This window comes from Gossypium hirsutum, chromosome D08 (genome assembly GCF_007990345.1).
Source record: "Gossypium hirsutum isolate 1008001.06 chromosome D08, Gossypium_hirsutum_v2.1, whole genome shotgun sequence".
Taxonomy (NCBI): domain Eukaryota; kingdom Viridiplantae; phylum Streptophyta; class Magnoliopsida; order Malvales; family Malvaceae; genus Gossypium; species Gossypium hirsutum.
Window position 1 is genome coordinate 68,295,030 of NC_053444.1, and position 22,265 is coordinate 68,317,294.

The following is a 22,265-nucleotide window of genomic DNA, read 5'->3' on the forward strand; positions in this document are numbered from 1 at the left end:
CATTTGGAAGAATAGGAATTTTTTTTGTCTTTCAAGGCCTTACGTGGAAAGCTTCCGAGATTATTAAAGTCACTGTTACTTGGGCGAGACAGTTTTGGTCCACACTTAAGAGGATCTAAATCAACAAAATACTTCCATTCAAATGTATCATTTATCAAATAATTGTGTTCACCTTGCAATGCTATTAATTTGATTACAGGCTATGCGTCCATTGGGGGAATGGCGAGAAACCACCTAGGGGAATGAACTATGGAATTTAATCACTCCTTGGGAGAATGCTCACTCTTTGATACCGAATTATGGGGTGGTTTGAATAGTCTAATTAACTCTATTAAAAGAACAGGGGTTGGAGAGAATTTTGATCCATATAAATAATCTCAAGGTGGTCCAAGCAATAAAAATGGATTATTCAACTAGTTCAATCTCCGTCCCGATTAGGTGAATTCAAAACCTGTTACAATATAAAGAACTTTTGGGTGATAAGACACCTCCCTAAGGAAGCCAACTTGTGGAATTATTTGAAGCTCTTGATAGTGAAAAAACTAGTGGTGCTTTTTACATTGTTAGCCTAGCTTAAGTCTTCTTTTTTTGCTTCACAAAAAAACAATTTAAAATTCAAAGAGATCAATTTCAAAATATCACTATGCATCAATCAAATTCTTTCGTTAGCTTACCTACATATATTAAATGTAATATTTTAATATTGTATATTAAATGCAATATTTTAAAAATTAAACTAGTGATCGAACTTGTCAAACCACTAATTCTTGATTTAATTAGTTCAATTATCAATCCAACAATCATTAAATAAATAATTAAAATATTAATAAAATGCTAAAAAATAAAAATAAAAACAAATTCAATTACCGTTTTATCTCAATTTTCTATTTTTTTACCAATTCGAAATGATGAACTTAAAAATTAATTTAACCCCTTTATTTGATTTTGAATGCAACTAGACTTGCTCATGGATCGAGCTACCCGGCCCAGCCCAAAGGTCAGCCCTAAATGTAAGAGGGTTTAGAAAAAAATATAGGTTCGAAAAATAAGTTTGGACAAAAAAATAAAGCCCGTTTAAAAAATAGGTCAGGCCTCAAGTAAGGCATTTTCGGCCTTGAGCCCGGCCCAAGTTCACTAAAGGACAAAAAAATATGTTTTTTTTTTGTTTTTTAATATTATTTTCTTGTTGTTTTCTCCCTATTTTACAACCATTTTATTATTATGTTGCTACTATTTTGTTGTTATTGTTTGGATATTGTATAAAATTTATTTTATTGTTAATTTTGTTATTATTTTAAAGACATTTGTTAATTCTGTTATTATTTTAGAAGCATTTGCTAGTTAAGTTACATCTATCTTAGTGTTATTTAAGTATGCATATTTTTTAAAATTTATTTTCAATTTGCTGAGAAATATGTATTTTGATGTTTTTAGTATTTTTGATATTTTAAAGTTTATTTTCAATTTGCTGAGAAATATGTATTTTGATGTTTTTTTTTTATTTTTGATATATTATATATTTTTTAAAATTATATAAAAATAATATAAAAATTAATATGGTAGGACCAAGTCGGGCCTGAATTTTAACATTTTTATTTAGGTCAAGCTTATGCAAAATTTTAAGCCCATTTTTTAGGTCGAGCCCAGCTCAAGCCTAACAAATAAGCCTAAATTTTTAATTCAACCCAGCCCAATCCATGCAAACCTCTAAATGCAACCAGTCACATGAATTACATTTAAGTACATAAATCAATTTATAAACGCATATATACCTTAAAAAAAATAAACACCTCACCAAAATTTAAGTGAATTTTTGTTTTTTTTTTCTAACATGCTTGCAATAGTTACACAAGGGCTTACATTTGATCTAAAAAAATTGGTTGATACAATGCTTTGTCAAAGTAAGCCAATCAAAACATTTTAAAATTTAAAAACTTCATTGATTCAATACCTAAATATAAAACCAAATAATTATAAGCAAATTTAGGTTAAAATAAAGGCAAAAAAAATATACAAATCCTCCCAAATTAAAGATAAATTTTATCCTAAACTACCCGGTCTCTAAGCCCATAATGTAGGGAGAGAGCCATCTCACATGGCTATTCAATTTTTCAAAAGCAGAACCACCTTTCCGTGGACAGAGCCTATGCTGGTTAGGGCACAGGCCCGAATTCACAAAATCCGTGTCCGAGGCTCGGGTCATACGAAAACCCGACTCTTAAACAAGCCTAATTACAACCCCTTTTTTTTCTCAAAGGAAGACTAATAATCATAAGGAATATATGTATATAAATCCGAAAAGAGCACGATAGATACTACACACAGCAATGAGATTACTCGGATTTCTATGCCCTTTCTGCGGAAATTTGATCCATGTTAGCAGAACTTTCGGCATGTTTAGGCCTCCATCGGGTCCTGCCTCTCACAATCTCAGCTCCATCCTCGAGTCGGAGCAAATGTTGGCAATTAAATTCACCAACGTTTACTGCATTTTCCGTGTTGGAATCAGACACAGTGGTCAGTGACTGCAGCACGCTGTCCCTCCCGCATTCCCTCCTATACTCCAGAGTCATGGCGGAAAGCTCGTGACTCTCCAAGATTGGTAATGGAGCACTCTGCAACAAGTACTACCATCCGGTTAAAATTCGTGTAACCAACAAACTATAAACGACTTAACTCGTGAAGATCCGAAGAAGACTTCTACCAAAATTCCAATTTCATATTAGCTTGACATCATAGGTAAAAATTAAGGTATATGAAATAAAAATCAGTTATGATTTCCGTTTAATTGTTATCTTCGGATACGAAGAGGTAAGGGTTAGCATGTTCAAAAGAAAATCCTTGAAATGCAACCGGAGTGAGTCTACCTCAAGGATCCAGCCAATGTACTTCACATTATTGACATGCTGGTTGACATCCAAGTCGCTCCATTTAGGCTGCAAATTAGATATAAACTTTATTACAAATTGCAATAAATGAACATAACAGCAATTACAAGTGACAGACGCTGTAAGTATATGAAAGAGAAACAGGGGAAGCGGGGACTTACAGTTAGACCTTTGCACACGTGTTCAGCAGTGCTGTCATCGAGTTTCACTAGTTTCTGGCTATCCTCAGCCAGAACAGGATCTGAATTCATAAAAAAAGGTTCTATTTCCCCTCGAACCTCTTCTGGGATTTTAGATAACCTTCTAGTCAGTTTATTCATCATCACCCATACACTGCAGATCAACAAAACAAAAACAGAGGAGATTGGGATTAGTCACTCATGAAACACTGTTCATTAAAGTGCAAGCACACCAAAAAAGGTCAGGAAAAAGTCATTCGATGTGGCCTGGGAAACCAAAATATCGATTTGTGTATCGGTTGAAAACATATTAAATGCTAGCAAAACAAATTTTGAAATATTTTAGAGTTCAACAGGTTACATCACGAAAAAAAACATATGGTCATGATCCTTTCATAAACAATGACCGACCTTGTGGCTCGTGTTAAAATTTCACCAGTTTCACTATTGCTGACAAGCCAATCTCTTCGCATGCCATTCTTCCCCGATGCACTGACCCAAGTGTCGACTTGAACAACATCACCCCTGCAAGGCCGACAAAAATAAGTTCAATGTTCATTAATATAGACATACACTTAACCAAAATAATAATAATATTTCTATATACTCTTAATACCTCCAGAACTACTAATTTTGTGACATACAAAAAAGAACGGTGCTCCAACAAGTACATACCTTGCTAAAAATAACTATTTTAGGCCAACTTCTTCGTTATTATTATTATTTTTGAAACAAGCCCTAATGCCAAGCTAATATCAGTTAAGTGAATGTTATTTTCAACACCAATAACTTGCCAAGTGCTTAAAACAATATAGTGCATAGGTACCTAAATCACAATTAGAGGGGAAGTATTAACATTAACAAAAATGACAAGTTAAGGTCCCGTTCTTAGTATTAAATAGGGAATCCCATTAAACAAAGAAGCGTATCAGGTTTATCTTTCTTATGTTATTCATTGCTGGGGGCTAGCCTTAATTGTCTTCAACTTCATATCTTAACCTTTAAAAGCTTAAACAATAACATAAATCCAAGTTTTAATGAAACAAACACAAGTCCGCTACAGATCATTTGTATAATACAGAATATTGCCGGAATTCAAGAACTGAACTAGTTAGTATCAAAAGATATGCCACAGCCATACTGTAGAGCAAAAGTGGCTTATCATGAATTGTTGCTATAATCATGAGAAAAAAGCATGCCTTACCAAGTAGGATAGCGATCAACCACAACTTGCATCCGTGTGACAACCCATATTAGGTTCTTCTTGCACATCTCAGGTGTTGCACCAAAACCCTCTCCAAGCAGTCCAGCACTTCGACAATGATTTATGGCTGTTTCCTGCCAAAAAGTGAGCTGTATTAACTAACACTCAAGCTTATGCCATATCTCTACAAAAGAAACCAATAAATGTAAATCCTGTTTCCCAATGTTCATTGTTCAAACATACTAGCCAAATAACTGTAACTCTACCTGTAAATGATTCATTAGTGTCTCTATGGATGCTGTTTGATCAACGCCTATCTCATATGATCTAATCGAGAAGTTCTGACTGAAAACAAGACCATCCTGAACAATCTTCCCTATGCCAAACGGATCAATGACCATGTCAGGCCGCCTCGGCTTCCAATCAAGCATCATCCACTGCTTCTCAGCAGCCAAGAAAATGGTTGTGATAGCAGCAAGAAGCATGCTCCAATCAGGTAACTGGTTGATAAACGTCCTGGGAGGAGGGGAACTTGCACCGTCATCGTTCTTGGAACCTTCCACGGAAGTCGTCACCGCCACGGTACCGTTTATTTTCGGAGGTGCTTGAGCATTTGCCTTGACTTGCAAACTTCCAGAAGAAACCGATGGCTTCGACTTGATGCTTCCGAGCTTCTTGTTTTTCGAGTCAGAGGAGTCAGGTGAAGAAGTGACTGAGAAAAACGCCGATGTCACAGCCGTGGCAACCATGGTTTTTAAAAACAACTTCAATTTCGTGCTGAAATCCCTTCTTTTGCAAAATGTAAAGCTTTTTATACAAGCAGCTGGTGCATGGGTTAACTGTATCACATGTATTAAAGAATCAGAACATTTCCTAAAGACGCACTAACAATAAATATAATCACATAAATCTTCAGATTTTGACTATATAGAATATTACATATTCTATATGTTTAAAAGCAGGTTCCAATCTAATAGGTAAATAATTTCTTTCTACTTTATTTAATAAGCAGCCATAATCTAAAGAACATAATATACACGTGTTTGTATATATTTCTAAGTTCTAGATTTATAAGGATCTAATTACAAAAAGGAAGATAGGATTAACCAGTAGCTCAAAGCAAACTGTTATGTACTAAAAATCACAGTACTTAAACAAAGAGCGTCGCAAAAAGAATCTTAAATCGGCGATGAAGAACATATGTTGCACAATGGATGTAGAATCGCTAAAAACAAAAACAGTAATACGCTTAAAAAGTTTAAACGACGAAAAACCGGAAAATAAACTTAAAAAATGAAAGAGAAAATAGCAAACAATACAGAATGGAACATTCTCTAAAAAGCTTTGCTCTTTCTGTGTTTCATGAGAAAAAAATACAATAAAATAAACAATAAGCTGAACTTTTTCATATAAATTATAAATTTAAGCTGCCTTTGATTGCCGAGAAAATGCGAGAAAACATTAGATCTCCTATGGCCGCCACTATCACTCGAAACCTTTCGAGAAAAAAAAACCAATATAACAATACATCCTTCTCATTTATTTTCTCGATAACTAAAGAGATCAGCATCATTTCAACCAAAAAAGCACAGATCAAACTAAAACTGCGAAAAGAAAAACTACGATCATCCTTAACGAAGAAAAAACCGAATCAAATGATGAGAAATTTTCTCGAGAAAATGCAAATTTGCGTTTTAAGGATCTGTAAAACCCTTGTGTCCGTACCTTCTAGGGCTGGCGATCAAAGTACTGCTTTTCCTTACTCTTTTTTGTTCGCTCCCCTTCCTTTTGTTTCTTCTGCTTCTTTTTTTTAAAAAGTAATATTTTCTGAAATTTCGCTTCGACTTTTCTAAACGATAACTAAATTATATAAAATAAAAAAGCGAGTTCACTGCGTGGCTGGGAATCGGCGTCCAGCGACACCGTTTTATACCGTACACATGTCTTTAAAATAGATAAGGTTAATACCATCAAGTATGGTAAAACTAACATAGAGGCCCCTCTATTAATTGTATTTTACCTCTTTATTAAAAAAAAATAGATAAGGTTAATATCATCAAGTATGGTAAAAACTGCACTGTAAAATCAAATCAATACAAAAGTATTTTTTTAACTCGATCGATAGTCGAACCAATTAAGCTACTAATTGGTTGGTCCAATCGATTTATTAAAAAATTATTAAAAATTTTAAAAAAATAAATAAGTAGTTCAACCGTCAGTTCAATTTGTTTTTAGCCGATTCAGCCATTTGTTTAACCAATTTTTTAATCAGTTCAACCGGTTCATATCAATTCCCGATCAGATCAATTCAAAGTCACATTCCAAACCAATCTCTCAATTGATTACTGGTCCAATCAGTCCAGTCCAATTCAAACAACATTGTGCAAAAGCACAATGGATGAAAAACCGAACAAAACATTAAAGAATCTAGACAAAATACATACATGACATATACATATGATAGGATTAAAGACCCATACATCAATTACATATAATGATATTCGGACCTAAACACTAAACTATTCAAAAAAAAAGTAAAGTAAAATGGCTTCTAAACCTTATTTATTCCGTGATTAAAACAATCATAAGTGTCTGTATTTTTTAAAATTTTAGAATTTAATCTTTTTATTTTTTAGATTTTACAATTTAGGTTTAACTACTAACACTGTTAATTTTTTGATTAAATTTGTTAGTGTAACATTTTAAAATAAAATAAATTACTCACTTAATAATCATATAATTACAGAAAATAGTATTATAATGAATTTGAATTTAACTAAAATATTATCAGTGTTAATAATTAAATCAAAATTTTGAATTATAAAAACTAAATGGACCAAATTCGTAGAGATATTTATATCATATTTTATCCTTATTCTTATGTTTTGGAGAATAATTGAACAAAATTTCATGTTTCTAACTTAAAATGAAAATTGACGCAAATTGTTTTGAAATTACGTATGATAAATCGTCAATTTTTTTGCAAGCTTTTTGCATTTGTTTTTATTTTATTATAAAATTATGATCAAAATTTGATTTGGAATTTGAAAGAGTAGTTCAACTACTTGAAATCAGCAGGAATTAATGATATTACATAGGTGGTTTGCTTTTAGAGTGATGTCACGTATAGGTTTTTTTCTACAATATGTACAGTTATGTTATATTATAGGTTAAATTACTTTTTGAAATTTGGATTTCGCAATTATTCTTAAATTGAGACTTAATTTTTTTATATCCAAGTTAATTTTTGGACTAGACTATTGTTTCCGTATTAGAGCCTAATTTTTTTTGTCGAAGTTAGTCCATAATATTTCATTAAAAAACTTAAAGTTCAGATTTCAATGTAGGGGTAATTGTCAAATTCAAGCCCCAATATAGAAACAGTTACTAAGTTCAAAGGTTAACTTGAAAAAAAAAATTCAAACCCAATATAAGAACAATTATCAAATTCTGAGACTAATTTAAACAATAAAAAGTCAAGCTCAATACGGGATTATTATTAAATTCAGGCTCTAAATAGTTATCTAACCCTATACTTTATAAAATGCATTTTTAGAATTTCAATTAAGCCCTATAAAAATTTTGACAATTTTAACAAAAACCTTGTAAAATTTTCGAAAATTCTCCTTTAACTTTTTTTTTGCAAAAATTTTAACTATATCTTTAAATTATTGAAAATTCTCACCAAATTAATCCTTAAATTTTTGAATAAAATAAAATAAAAGTCTCAAAATTTAATTTCACGTTCCATCACTACATGACATGTTCATCTAACTACTTGTAACTTAAACAAAACTTAAATCTTTGTATTTGAGGAGTAAATATGATGTAAATTTGGATCGAATTTAAGGAAAAAGATTGGTACATCATCAGTATAGTTTTTAAACTTCACGGGTAAAATTAAAGATTAACAAATACCTATAAATATATAATAAAATATTTTAAAAAATACACATGACGAAATTTTAAGACTGATTATGAAATAAAAATTTTCAACACTAATATATCAAATCCTAACCCCGAATTTAGTGTAACGTTCAAATTTTCGATAACATTTTCATATTTTAAATTAATTAATATTAATTAATTAAATCTCTTTATAAAATTAGTATTCCATTTTCCAACCGAAATGGAAATTGAGGCAAGTTGTTTTGAAGTTGCTTGTTGCAATTCTACTGTGCAAAGCTTTCAAATTCCAATTTGGAATTTGCATTATTTTATTTTATTATAAAAGTATGATTAAAAAGTTGATTTGAAAATTGAAAGAGTTGTTAAACTACATGAAAATTTGCTGGTATTAATGGTGTCCAACACGTTTAACTTCAATCCTTTCGCAAGGTTTTGACTTTATCACATCTCTTTATATTTATATTAGTTTTCTTTCACTACGGTGCATGGGTTAATAGTATAATTTATTTATTTTTAATTAATAATATATTAAAAAGTAAATATATTATAAATAGATTTAATTAGTATGTATAATTGACGAAAAATTTTAGTATCGTAATTAATCGTCTTTAGTTGTTCACTTTCAAAATTAATAAAGATTAAATTATAATGGTTTTTTTATATTATATTCTGTATCAGAATTAAGTTAAATATATTGATTCTCCGTTTAACGTCAAATGTTTATTAGTTTTTATATTATGTATACGCGTTGGATTTAGTCTTTGTATATATATATGATTATTTTAGTCATTGTACTTTTTAATTTATAAAATTACAATCCTGTTTCAAAATAATAGTAGTTAAATTCATTAGGTCAATTTCTGTTTTCGATTTGATCATTATTTAGTCTCTAAACTTTTCAAATTTTGAAATTTCAGTATTGACTCAAAATTGTAATCGTTAAATCCACTGAACAAAATAACATGATTTTTTTTGGTGTGTACTATGTGAAAATAGTAAGTTTACGTTGCACGTGTGATAATATGTTTGTGACATAAATTTAGAAATAATATAATTTCACTTAATGAATTTAACAACTATAATTCAAGACAACATTGAAATTTTAAATTTCTAAAAATACAAACACTAAAAATTATCAAATTAGAACTAAATCCACAACTTACATGTAATATAAAGACTAAAGATATTTATGAACTGGACAGCTCGACGTCACAAATATTAATCTAAATTGATCTGATCCAAGACCAACTTGACCAGAATACTGAACTAATTGACTAGTCTATGTATAGGTGTTCATGGCCTGAGCCTATTCAAGTTTAAGTCGGGCCAATGTGTGATATTAATATACTTTATGTTTGTTCAAGCTTAGTTTAACTTAGAATATAGATTTATGATTTTACTCAAACCCACTCGTAATTATAAATGACTAACATAGTTTGTTTTTAATTAAACATTTTAAATAGCTTTCCTTTTATTATTTTGTAATTTAGAAAACTTAACATAATTTTGCTTTATGTTTACATAGTATTGTACTACTATATATTTAATTTTGTGTGAAATAAATTGCATAATATATGAAAATAAAAAAAAATTCAAAAGTATAAAAACAAGCAACGCTTTGAACATTGAAGTTTAGTATTGACCCATGCTTTAAATAGATCTTTTTTTTTTCAAGCTTAGGGCTTTACATTATTGTCCAAATCCTTTTATATTTTGAGCAAACTTTTAGACTTTATCAAATAGCTAAACCCAAAATATTAAAAAAATATAAAACAAATTAGGCATTGTATTTTGAAGCTCAATCTCGACCCATATTTTAAATGGTTCTATTTTTTAATCCAAACTTGAACTTTACACTTTTATTCAAACCCTCCAAATTTCGAATAAACTTTTAGATTTTAACAGATAGCTCAACCCAAAACAAAATAAAAATATATTAAAAAAAAAGTATAAAACAGGATAGGCTTAAACTGATGAAGCCCAACCTCGACCCAAAATAGATCAAAAAAATTTTTCTCACATATTTCAGACAAAACTTCGGGTTTTGTCGGATAACATGACCAATTGACCATGGACCAACGAGAAAATTTAACCAAAATGTTTGATTTTCTTTAACGGTGTCGTTCGCAACGTTCTTTTCACAGTTTACCTCCGCCGGCAATCCATCCATCTTCCATCGCGTCCCCCCCCCAAATGCAAGCTTCGCCGGCAGCGCTTCAATGGCCAGCTGCTGCACTGCTAAATTCCGATTCTCAATCTCATCTTGCCGCGCCGCCCGGTCCCCTCGGCCGTTTCCCGGCAGTTTAATACATTCATTTCCGCTCTTTCACTCTCCTTTCGCTCGCCCAATGAAACCCACAAATCTCCGTTCTGTCTCAGCTTCAACCGAAGTTTCTGCCGGCGCCGCCTCTTCCACTCCCACTTTCTCTTGGAACGACGTCGTTCGCGTCTCTCAACCGGAGTTTAATCCCAACGATTCTTCCAATCTCCGAGGCTTCTTCGATAAAATCAAAGCTTGCAACCGTGGCGCTGTGAGCATCTCTCTCACCTTCTAAATTCCAAATTCTATATAAAACTTTTTCTTGGCAACCAAACAGAAATTATTTATTTATTTATTTTCAAATTGGGTTGTTTGTTTGTAAATACAGGAATTGCAATCTGAGTTCCTTCCTTTTGTTGTCGAAGACCAAATTGTTGGCTACATACATAAAGGGTGAATTCTTTTTATGCTTTTCTTTATTTCTAAGACTTAATTATTAGACTAATGTGAATTAAAAGAATGTGTTAGCTAGGCTAATTATAATATTTTTTGTAATTAATGTGCAGTTTTGCTGAAAATTTAAGGAGTTTTGAGGACGTTTTTATATTATCTAAAGATAATTGTGATGGAGGTAAATTGATGTTGCATCAATCATTAAAATCGGCCGATGATCGAACTAGAGCTGTAGGAGAAGTGATCAAATGCTTAGCTGAAAATGAATTGATTCCAGGTATAAGGAATGAGGTACTGCTTGAAATTGAATGTAAGGAATTAGAAGTTGATTTATTACGATGTTATCGTCTTTTTTGTGTACTTGCTTTTAAAATGCCGGAAATCAATTGCCCTTTTATCTTTAGGATCTCTTGATGCCTATTTTCCGATTAAATCGATCAAAGGTCCTTGGAGTCTACATTTTCTTGTAGGGATTTTATTTTATGGAACGATTGTTTTATTATTGATGTTAAACAGTTGTTCCCTGTGACATCATCGTATGGTGCCCCGGTTTTTTTCTCCCTTGAGCGTGCCGCTGCACCTTATTTCGGAATAAAGGTGTGTTTTTCCCTATAGGATTTGCATATCGGGATGCTATCACCTATCTTCCATTACTGAAACTTTCACAATATTAGAAGCTGAAATGTTTCTTTTCTGAATCCATAGGCTTATGGTGTTCACATGAACGGATATGTTGAAAAAGACGAGCAAAAATTTCTATGGCTAGGAAAGAGGAGTCTCGTGAAGTCTACTTTTCCTGGAATGCTTGATCATCTAGTTGCTGGAGGACTGGTTTGTAAAAACTTGCTTCTTTACCAAGTTGTAGTTCTAGAACAGTTAACATCCGCGAGTTATCTGTGACGAAACAAACTAAATGTGCATAACAAGGAAAAATTTTCATATTAAAGGATGAATCTGAGTATCCGACTTTATGTTTATAATGAAAGTCAAGAAAATGGTTCAATCTATGGAGTTTCTAATAGTTTCAGAAAAGTGGTGAAAGCGTTCTTTTTTTCTTTATGTCGCTTTTTTATCAGGTAATACAATTACGACAATTGTAACTTATTTGACGGTGAAATTTTTTGTCTTTGGTTATAGCCTCATGGAATTGCTTGTGGGGAGAATCTTATCAAGGAATGTGAAGAGGAAGCCGGAATACCAAGAACCCTATCCAGTAGGTCCGTATTTCGTTTTATTATAAATATTAATAGATCTTGCATATCCTATATCGGCTTGGAAGTTGAACCTCGTTAGGTCGATATCTATGGCTTGATGCAGTTTATTTTGCTCGGTATATATTGAAAGGCTCTTAACCGATTATGTTCCTCATACAGAGCTATATCGGTTGGTGCTGTTTCATATTCAGATATCGATGGGCACAGATTCAAGCGAGATGTTCTATTTACTTATGATTTAAAACTCCCCGAAAGTTTTGTACCAAATAATCAAGGTAAGTACATCACAATTCTACCATCTGTCGAAACATACACTAGACAAAAGTTTCAAATTTTGTTAATATGTTGAATTGTTTCGGAGATTTTTATCAGACTAGTAATACTTCAAATGAACTTATCTCACCTTTGATGGGACTTTCATGACTTCATACATATATATATGGCAGATGGAGAGGTAGAAAGCTTCAAGTTGATCCCTGTGAAACATGTTGCTAATATCATAAAAAGGACAGATTTTTTCAAGACCAATTGCAACATCGTCATAATTGATTTCCTGTTCCGACACGGGTAACTTTCTTCTTTATTATATTTACAATTTGTACGCACACCCGAGCAAAAAATAGTGCTCCTTGCTTCGTGTTCCTACACATTGATGTTTTTTTGTCTCTAATGTTTATTGCAGGTACATAACTCCCGAATGTTTTGGATATTTGGATCTTCTTCAAAGTTTGAAGAGCGGAGATTGCTCGTAAATATACTTAAAAAGGTATATAAAAATCATAGCCATATTCTTCTTTATTAATATTTGGATGTTTCAAGCTCAACTTGTTTAGTTTACCTCTTAATTTTTTGGTTATACAGATTAATTACAAAAGAAGTTTTAAGATCTGAAAACTCGAACTTAATGTCATAATTAGATGAACCTACTAGATTAAACACAGAGTTATTCTCGGTTTCCTCATTAATACTTCACTTCCCTGTAATTTTATGACAGACATGTCTTCCATCAATTACATATTTATATGAATAGGGTGTGATTGAGCCGAACCGAGCCCGAATATTGGCAAGCTTAAGCTTGACTTGAAATTCGGAGTTGGATACTTAGCTTGAGATATAATCAAGTTACTCGAGCTCAATTAAATTCTCTATAAATTTTGTACTCAAGCTCGAGTTTGGCTTGATAATTAAGTTTAGGGTTAATAATACATATCAAGAGTAATAATGTAAATTGATAATAAGATATATAAAATATATATTAAAAATGAAATACTCAATAAAGCTCGTGAGCTGTTCGGGGCGAGTATTATTACAAAGCTTGAATTCAGCTCAATTGATAGCTCAAGCTGCTCGAGGTTGAGCTTGGTTCGATAATTACCGAATTGAGTTGAAGTTTTTTTCAAATCGAACTCGAGTAGCTCGATCATGTCTTGATATATATAACCAATGTATCCATCATATATATAATCATTACTGTAATAATAATATTGTAAATTGAATGTTGTAGACTTACATATAAGCAATAAAAGGCGAAAGATTGAAGAACCAGCGATCTCCGAGCTGCTTGGTCACCCAGTATTCTATCTGAAATACCTGCAAGCAAAAACAACCATAAGAGAGAGGCACGAGCAATTCTAGATACGACATGGTTACACGATATGAATACATTACATGAACGTGTTACAAGATTCATATAACATGAATTATTATTATTCATCCTTTGAACCGTTATATTCTGCATTCATTGTTCATTTCTTCTGCAGTTTTCTTGACATAGGTTGTGACCGAATGAAGCATGGGCTCGAGAACTAACCGGTTACTTTCCAGGGATGGCAGGCGACTGCCATTAGTAGGTTCGGAATCCGGGTTTAATTCATATCACCATAAACTTTATGTTTAATTAATAGTAATTATCTTTTATTACTATTTAAATTTTTATAAACAGAATAAATAAATATTTAAAAACAATTAAATCTAGTGATAAATAAATCTGTATGGAGTTGGGTTTTCTTCTTCTTTCTTTTTGCCAAAGGGCTTTCTTAAGAACAAAGAAACCAACAAAACTAAATGAAAACCCTTTTTAAAGTACAAAGCCGAAAACAAGAGCAAGAAAAATGAAAAGCCTAAGAGAAAAAAAAACATTTATCCCCCGTTTATAGTGTTTTTTTTTTCCTTTTGGATTCTGTTAAAAAGTATGATGCGTGAAAAATTGTGTCATGTCATTATTTGAATTATAATTTCAAATGTTATGTAATTAATAGTTTTAACGAAATCAAAATTTAAGTATCAAATTGAAAAATTGTTGTGAAGTTAGTATAATTGTATAATCATATTAATGATAAATTTTGGTAAGAAAAAGGTTAACGGATTTCAAAATTGAAAACTAAGAATGTTTAATTTTTAATTTTTGTAGTATAATGATTAAATTTCAAATTTTATTCAAATATAGGGATTGGCAGTAGAATTGGACCTCGTGTTTTTGGGTTAATTTCATTAGAGGTATCCAAACTATATTTAAATTCTAAATTAATCTCTAAACTTTGAAAAATATTCTAAAAGAGTATTTAAAGAATCAGTATCATATCGATCAAAATTTTCCATCAAATTGAATGTGAAGTTACATTTAAAACTCGTGGATCTGGTAGCATAAATAACTTAAATCTATTATGTCAAACATAGTGTTTTTAAAATTTGTAAGGGCTATTTTTTTATTATGACCATGACACTTGAGAGCTAATTTTGAATTTCAAGTATAGTTTGAGAGCGTCCTTTGCAATTAACTCCTAATTTTTAATGTGTTAACAATGAAATTTTTAAGTTATAAAAGAATTATTGTATATCTTCTTTTCCTAAAACAAATACTAAAAAAAAATTTAATAGATTTTAATGGTAAAAATAAAAAGTAAGGTAAACTACTCTCATAGTCACTCAAGTATTAGTAAATATACACTTTAGTTACTTAATTATGAAACATTACAATTTGGTCACTTAATTATTTGAAATTGATTTGGTAATTTGCTAACGGGCATCAACATGGCAGTTAAGTTGCTATTCCTCAAATATATTTGGGTAAGCTACATCGTACCCTTGTTGGCAATTATGCCACTAATAATCGATTAACTAACAGTGTAGTTTACCCAAATATATTTGCATAATAGTGAGTAGTGACTCAACATCTCACATTGACATCCATTAACAAATTAGCAGAGTAGTGACTTAAATGATAAATTTCAAATAACTGAAAGATTAAATTGTAATTTTTCATAATTAGGTGACAAAAATGTATATTTACTAATAATTAAGGGACCATAATGTAGTTTACCCGTAAAATAAAACCCAAAAAAAATCCATAATACCGTCAAAAAGGGCAACTGCACGGCGACAAAGCCTTTCCTCTTTTCTCACTTTTGTTCTGAAAAAGTAATAATTAATTAACATTAATTAATTAAATCCCGAATTTCTCTCTTTCTAAATTCTCTCTTAAATATACTCATTAAATCAATAAAAAAATTACAGCAGCCATTTTTTTCTCCTAATTTTCTTCTTCTTCTTTTTTTCTTAAGTTCTTAGCTGTACCGTAGCTTCTTACGAACACACCATTTCAAAGATCTACAAATTTATATATATATATATATCTATTTTTCATATGATTCTTTATATTTAATTTCGTGTGTTTTCTTAAATAATTTCTCTATTAATTGTTTTTACATAATATTCTTGGCGTTGGATCGGAATTGATTTTTTTAAAAGCCTCGTTTAACGTTTAAGACAAGCTTTTGCTTTATTTTCTCTTTGATTCCAGGTAAGTCCGTTTGTTTCGTTTTTCTTGGTGTAAACTTTTCTAGGGTTCCAAACACGTACTTATTTGATGTTTTTCTGCTGTTTTGTGGTTTTAAGTTGCTTTGCTTGTTCAGATCCGTGGCTTTTGGTTAGTTGAATTATTATTGTGTTTTATTTTTCTTTAATTTGTTTGATTAGCTGGAAAATTTTTGATTGTATACTTTTGCTTAATCAGTGTAATGATAATAATGTAGAAGACGCAAATTTGGAGTTAATTTGGTTTCAAATTTGAAATTAATTAATTTTTTTGTGTGTGTAAATGATAATTTGGAGAAATTTCCTGTCGACTTACTAATTTTTTAACTATTTTTTCATTTAAAAAAATAATAATTTCTATTTTGGCCTATATTATCCTGATATAGGAAGGAAGTCATGGCGAGTCGAGTGAAGGAAGACGAGAGAAATGAACGGATAATTCGAGGTCTTCTCAAACAACCGGAGAATCGAAGATGTATTAACTGCAATAGTTTGGTATGATTTTCTTGTTTATGTTTTGATCCTAGGATTGTAGTCGGAGAACTGCATTGGATTATTTGATGATTATACTGTTGTCTCCTGCATTAGATTGATGAAATAAAACTACATTAGGTTGTATATTTTGAATACTGTATTTTAATTTTTTTACAATTAGAAAGCCTGGTTAATGTTATGATGGTTGCTTGAATCTCCACTCTTAAACTTTTGGGGGAGTGTTGATTGTTTGATAAAATATTGTTCGAATATCCTCATATAATGTTGCTTCCAAATTTTCGAAATTGAAATATGTTTTTTTTTGCAACATTTTCCTTATATGAAATTGAGTGTGATATCCTTCATGTGTAAAATATGGAGTGCATTTAATTTCTCTATTACAGTTTTGCTATTTGCTAACTTGTCAGTTGAGCAGGGACCTCAATATGTTTGCACAAACTTCTGGACATTTGTTTGCACCACCTGTAGTGGAATACAGTAAGTATTCAGAGTTTTCTGGCACATGAAGATTTATTTACTTTTTGGCTGCTGATTAACTTATATCCAAGACTTCATTGCCTTTGTAAGATAGTCGGTTTACTAAAACTGGCTCCTGGTTTTAATTTTTTTCCAGCCGGGAATTCACACACAGAGTTAAATCAGTATCGATGGCTAAATTTACTTCTCAAGAAGTTACTGCTCTTCAAGAAGGTGGAAATCAGGTAGAGATAAATTCCTCTTCCTTCTTTTTATACTTGTAGTTTTCCTCTCACTATGATGTTCCAGCTCTCATTTTTTCCCTCATTCCTTTCACTTACATGCAGCGCGCAAGAGAAATCTATATGAAAGAATGGGATCCTCAGCGTAATTCTGGTCCTGACAGCAGGTTATCATTCAAATATCCAATCTTTATTTTGTACTTTTATTAGTTTCTTTGTGTCTTGAGGCAAAATTTTTGTTGCCAGTAATGTTGAGAGGCTTCGGGACTTCATTAAGCATGTCTACGAGGATAGAAGATACACTGGAGAGAGAAACTATGACAAGCCTCCACGAGGAAAGATGGTAAAGATGAACTTCCCTGTACCTAATTTGCATTGCATGTCAATCAGTTATAAAGTTGTGAGATAGGTTAGGTCCCTGCTTCTTAGGGAGGGAGTTTTAGATATCTTGATATTGTCGAATCTGCAACTGAAGAGTGCTGTTTAATGTTCTGAATTGTACATTGTGCAGGGTGATAAGGAAGATGTTTATGAAAGTAGGAGGGCTGATGGATATCGGGGAGGGTCTAGAAGTCCACCATATGAAGATACCTATGATCGCCGATACGGTGACAGGTCCAGTCCAGGGGGAAGAAATGATGACAGAAATTCTAGATATGGTTATGATGAAAAGCGAAGTCCTGGATATGATCAAGAAAGTCGACAATATGGTGATTACAGAAGAAGCCCTGCTCGCCCTGAGGTTATCAATGACTGGCGCCGAGAAGATAGATTTGGTAATGGGAGGAAACCTGATGATAATAGAGTATCTGATGGAGATCCCAAGTTAGAAGGGAGATCACCTGAGCGGCCAAAAGAGTCATCCAGTCCTCCAGTGGTTCGTCCTGTTAGAGAAATTTTGGGTGAGAATGTAATACCCCTTCGTGTAAGTGAACCTCCAAAAGCAAATAGCGACAGAACTGTCGATGGCCCTCAGACGCAGGTAGTTTCTACTATGTGCTAGGAAACAATATTCTAATGTTCTGGTCTAATTCACGAATCTTTTTTTTTTCTTTTGATCTGATCCCGCAAAAAGATAGGCTTTTCCTCTTACTTAACATCAAAGTGATTTATTTATGTCTTACCGTTATGCCTTTCTGAAATTCTTTCAAAAGCCTTAGTGTTAACATGATACCTTTTGCCACAATTAACCACTTGGCACAGTTCTCATTCCTTTTGAATTTGCTTTTTCTCCTTTCTTTTGGTGATCTATTCAGAGTATTTATCCTACCTTTAATTGGACCTTATAATTCCCATCTATACGATAGTAGTTGAAAACCTTTTATTAGAACTACTTGGTAGCTTGTGCTGGACATGATTCTATGCTAGCTATAGTGATTGATATTCCATGCTGCCAATGATGATAATTTTCTGAGTTATAATGACTTGATTATGATTCCATGGTATTCTGCTGCTTCAACACTTTTGCGATGTTTGTTGTATGATTATTTATACCTTGAAGTTACATAAAGGAAATGAACTTACTGAAGGATTTCTACTAGCAGAGAACCGCGTCTTCTAGCAGCTTAGGACATTCCAGCGGTAATCCAGTAGAAGCCAAGTTGGAGACAACTGGTAGCTTAATTGATTTTGATGCTGATCCTGAACCTCCAGTAGCTCCTATGGTTACTCAGACACAACAAACTACCGCGACTCAATCCATTGTGCAGCCAACTTCTTCTACCAACGAGAACTGGGCCTCTTTCGATGTTTCCCCCCAGACAAATGTTTCTCAGACTTCTTCTAATGTGAACACTCTGGACTCTGTTCTTTCTCAATTGTCAGTTCCGGTATCTGTACCTGGTCATTTATCAGGAGTACCTAGTGGTGTTGGTGGTCAGTTGCCTGCTCATGCGGCCAATATGAATATGGCACCTTCCACTGCTGCATTTACGGGGCAGATCCAAACAATACCTTTTGGTGCTGGTGCTCCTGCATCTGCACCAGTTGGCAATTTCTCAACATTGCCTCCTACTGGTCCTCTGGCGGCTGCTCCTGGACTACCGCATACAGTGCCTGTCAGCAGTGGCAGTTCCCAGATTGGTGTTAATAATGCTGGACAATGGCCTAATATGCAGCACCAACAGACTCATTTTTTCTCCACAGCTGGCGGTCAGACTAGCCAACAACTTAATGGAGCCTCGACCAGTCAGGTGTGTGTCTTCTAGTGTTCTTATATTTGCAATATTTTATGAATAATCGACTTTTTGTTCACCTAATTTGATGTCATATCTTTTTGGCAGCCATGGAATTTTGCTCCTTCCCCGCATATGCAGGGGCCTCAAGCTGTCTCAAAACCTTTCCAGGATGTCACTTCTGCCGTTGCATCACAGCGACCACCTACAGAAACAAAAGCAAGTGGAAGACAAGAACTACCTGCGGTAATTTCTTTTTAGACCAAGGACATTGTAGGTTTTTAGCTTTCTGCCGTGAGATAATTGTGTTAGCCTCTTCATCTTTGCAGGATCTATTTACTGCAACCTATCCTACCTATCCTGCACCTACACCAGGATGGCAAATGGCTCCGCCTCGTGGCATGGGGTTCACCATGCAATATCATACTGCAGCGGTACTATTACGTTCCTAGAAAAACTAGATTCACAAGATCGTTCTTGCTTTACTAAACCGCATGTCTAGTTTACTTATGAATCACTTATAGTTGTCCATACATTTTGGTGTTACAGCCACTGTCTGCTTTTCCACAGTCATCAAGGTCGATAAACCCATTTGATCTCGGTGGTGAAGCACCTCGGGCTCAAACGCAAACAGTACGTTATTCACTTCTTTTCGAACTATTTTACTGCTTGTGCAGACTGATTTGATCCTGCTTGGGTTTAAGGACTGTTGTATGGCAGTTTATAATGCTGCCATGCTTGTTTTGTGTGTTTGACTCTGTAGATCATAGTTTACTAAACTGGATTTTCTGGTTGATTATTTGGGATATATGCGATCAACTTATCAAATAACTACACTTCCAAACCTACTCTCCCTTGTTGAAATCCCAATAATTTTCCCTCGAACTTATTCCTTGTGGTGCAGCCCCTTTCCATGGCTTCCTTACAAGGTGCCCTACCAAATTTGCCACCTGCTTCTGGCCTATTACGCACTTCAAGCCTCGGTACACCATCATTAGCATGGATGCCACCTCAATCTTTACCTTACGCGTCGGGAATGCCATCGCAGTCACTGCCCTATGCTTCAGCATTGCCACAAAGTAAACCATTTTCATTCCTCCTTTTGGTAAAAGTACCATGGAAGCCCCTGTATTTGGAGTCGAGTTGCATTTTGCCTCTACTCAAAAATGGGCAAACTAGTCCTTGCACATTAGATTAAAGAGCAAATTGATCTTTCCTTTCATCCATTTGTACTGTTAAAACTGATGTGGTTGATGGAATAACCAGACAGTGACATGTGACGTGTCATGTGTACTTCATGATGACATACAAAAATCAATTTTTAACAACAGAAATGGATGAAATATTTAACAAAAGAGATCAATTTGCAGTTCGATAGATTAATTTGTCAATTTTTTGAGTAGAGGAGATAAAATGCAATGTACTTTTACTTTTATTTATTTCGTTCCCTTTAATGTTCTGAACTCTACAAAACTTTACAGGGCCATACTTGGGAGCTCAATTACCCGGTAACTTGCCGTCGTCGAGGTAAATCGTTTCTCATTTCTCATAGAATTAATTCTCTTTTATTTTGTGTGAACCGACCGAGTTAAACTCCGGCGTCCCAAACATTACCCTTTTTTCCATTCTTTGATTTGCAGCCATCAAGCCGGAGGCATTGGCAGCGAATCATCATACGGTTTCATAACTACTGACCAACACGTGGCCGGTAGATTCTCAGCACCAGCTACCCCAGAGCCTTTCTCTTCTGTCGGTGGGGGCAACCCATTCGGCTGAACATAAAAGAACAAAGGCACCCCAAAGCCCATTTTCGGTTAAGTATAGTACCGTTGCTACCTGTTTAATTGATGATTGGAAAGTTTCGGTTATAGTTTAAATTGATATTCCGTGTTCATGCATCTTGTGTTAGTCAGTATTTTTATCAAGTTAGGTGTAAATTTTGACACGTTAATAATTTGTGTTATACAATTCGATATTATTGTTTGTATATCATGTAATCTTGTGGTGTTTAGAGGAATTAAGGTTTCCTTTTAATTGAGTGAATATTATTTTGTGACTTCTGTAATGTAATATTGAAATTATTATTTGAAGATTTTGCATTTCTTGTGCACTACATGACATTTTAAACCTAATTTACATTGCCAATAAAAATAATACAAGTTTTAAGTGAATCAAAAGAGCTAATTAAAATTAAATTACTTTATAAAATTTCAGTAAAAAGGATAAATTATAAAGTGTAACAAAAATATAATAATTTAATAAGTTATTAATCAAAATATTTTTAACTTTGTTTTTGGGTAGAAATAATGCGGTGAATAATCCTTGCAAATATCTCTCTTAACAATGTAGTTATTACTGGTTTAAGCCATGTGTTGGCTTGGTTGTTCCCATATCATCTCTTAACAATGTAATCATTTACGATCAGTCATGTCAAATATTAGTGCTCCAACATATGGTTTAATTGATTTTTTTTCCTTAAAAAATAAATCTCATTAAGATAATCTTAAAGTATAGAATTTTTAGGCTTTAATAATAAAAATACCACATTATCAACTTTTAAAAATGTAAACATTTTATTATATATTTATTTATATCTAAACTTAATTACATTACTTAACAAATTAAAATTTTAATAAACTATACAAATTCTAAGGGTTTCTCTCTTAAACTCTCTCTGCTCCCAAGAGTGTTTTGCTTAAAAGTCCTAGAGAAAGCAGTAACTGTTGCGGCTTGCGATGGAGGAAAGCGGTGGCGACATTCAAGAGGGGAGGGATGAGATCTCTCTTCTTGCAGAAGAACTAGTTCTGTTATCAGTCAAGGGTTCGATAGTAGTACCAAGTTCTAAACCTACATTGTATGTACAGTCTGGACAAAAAAACTATACAACCCAGAAAGTTTTAGGGCACATATTAAAGGCATATGGAAGACAAGGAAAAAGTTTGAGATTCAGATGGTGGGACAAAACTTATTTTTGATAG

At 32.9% G+C, this 22,265-nt stretch overlaps 3 protein-coding genes across 8 annotated transcripts; 2 read left to right on the forward strand and 1 right to left on the reverse strand.

The window, feature by feature from the left end:
* Window positions 1-1,956: 1,956 nt before the first annotated feature.
* On the reverse strand, window positions 1,957-6,183 carry LOC107939491 (palmitoyl-acyl carrier protein thioesterase, chloroplastic-like). The gene is made up of 7 exons (XM_016872830.2): window positions 5,997-6,183; window positions 4,538-5,110; window positions 4,272-4,405; window positions 3,479-3,592; window positions 3,050-3,221; window positions 2,868-2,936; window positions 1,957-2,615 (listed from the first exon to the last, which is right to left on the reverse strand). Exons 2-7 carry the CDS (start codon window positions 5,018-5,020, stop codon window positions 2,346-2,348), a joined length of 1,242 nt encoding a protein of 413 aa, XP_016728319.1. The 5' UTR covers window positions 5,021-5,110; window positions 5,997-6,183; the 3' UTR covers window positions 1,957-2,345.
* Window positions 6,184-10,167: 3,984 nt separating this feature from the next.
* LOC107939476 (nudix hydrolase 20, chloroplastic) lies at window positions 10,168-13,835 on the forward strand. 2 transcript variants are annotated; one of them, XM_016872814.2, is made up of 10 exons: window positions 10,168-10,711; window positions 10,829-10,893; window positions 11,007-11,184; window positions 11,410-11,490; window positions 11,599-11,724; window positions 12,031-12,110; window positions 12,267-12,382; window positions 12,554-12,674; window positions 12,790-12,873; window positions 13,612-13,835. In XM_016872814.2, exons 1-9 carry the CDS (start codon window positions 10,400-10,402, stop codon window positions 12,857-12,859), a joined length of 1,149 nt encoding a protein of 382 aa, XP_016728303.1. In that variant the 5' UTR covers window positions 10,168-10,399; the 3' UTR covers window positions 12,860-12,873; window positions 13,612-13,835. The 2 variants fall into 2 exon arrangements, with proteins under 2 accessions (XP_016728303.1, XP_016728304.1); XM_016872815.2 differs by lacking the exon at window positions 11,410-11,490.
* A 1,654-nt stretch (window positions 13,836-15,489) lies between these two features.
* LOC107939489 (probable ADP-ribosylation factor GTPase-activating protein AGD14) lies at window positions 15,490-21,400 on the forward strand. Of its 5 annotated transcripts, none has more exons than XM_016872826.2 (14): window positions 15,490-15,906; window positions 16,307-16,415; window positions 16,831-16,892; window positions 17,029-17,116; window positions 17,219-17,280; window positions 17,360-17,456; window positions 17,625-18,095; window positions 18,658-19,305; window positions 19,396-19,533; window positions 19,617-19,721; window positions 19,837-19,920; window positions 20,192-20,366; window positions 20,769-20,814; window positions 20,928-21,400. In XM_016872826.2, the coding sequence occupies exons 2-14, from the start codon at window positions 16,317-16,319 to the stop codon at window positions 21,061-21,063; spliced, it is 2,211 nt and encodes a 736-aa protein (XP_016728315.1). In that variant the 5' UTR covers window positions 15,490-15,906; window positions 16,307-16,316; the 3' UTR covers window positions 21,064-21,400. The 5 variants fall into 5 exon arrangements, with proteins under 5 accessions (XP_016728315.1, XP_040954944.1, XP_016728316.1 ...); XM_041099010.1 differs by having other exon boundaries at window positions 15,521-15,906; window positions 20,192-20,392; XM_016872827.2 differs by having other exon boundaries at window positions 15,521-15,906; window positions 19,858-19,920.
* Window positions 21,401-22,265: the final 865 nt, after the last annotated feature.

Bases quoted from the DNA above. Each gene is read 5' to 3' on its own strand.
- LOC107939491 (XM_016872830.2), bottom strand. From the start codon at position 5,020: ATGGTTGCCACGGCTGTGACATCGGCGTTTTTCTCAGTCACTTCTTCA. The intron at 4,406-4,537 runs GTAGAGTTACAG...ACTTTTTGGCAG, and splicing joins CACTAATGAATCATTTACAG to GAAACAGCCATAAATCATTG. The intron at 2,937-3,049 runs GTAAGTCCCCGC...TCTAATTTGCAG, and splicing joins ACGTGTGCAAAGGTCTAACT to CCTAAATGGAGCGACTTGGA.
- LOC107939476 (XM_016872814.2), top strand. From the start codon at position 10,400: ATGGCCAGCTGCTGCACTGCTAAATTCCGATTCTCAATCTCATCTTGC. The intron at 11,185-11,409 runs GTACTGCTTGAA...GATGTTAAACAG, and splicing joins TTCCAGGTATAAGGAATGAG to TTGTTCCCTGTGACATCATC. The intron at 12,675-12,789 runs GTAACTTTCTTC...TGTTTATTGCAG, and splicing joins GATTTCCTGTTCCGACACGG to GTACATAACTCCCGAATGTT.
- LOC107939489 (XM_016872826.2), top strand. From the start codon at position 16,317: ATGGCGAGTCGAGTGAAGGAAGACGAGAGAAATGAACGGATAATTCGA. The intron at 16,893-17,028 runs GTAAGTATTCAG...ATTTTTTTCCAG, and splicing joins ACCACCTGTAGTGGAATACA to CCGGGAATTCACACACAGAG. The intron at 17,117-17,218 runs GTAGAGATAAAT...ACTTACATGCAG, and splicing joins TTCAAGAAGGTGGAAATCAG to CGCGCAAGAGAAATCTATAT.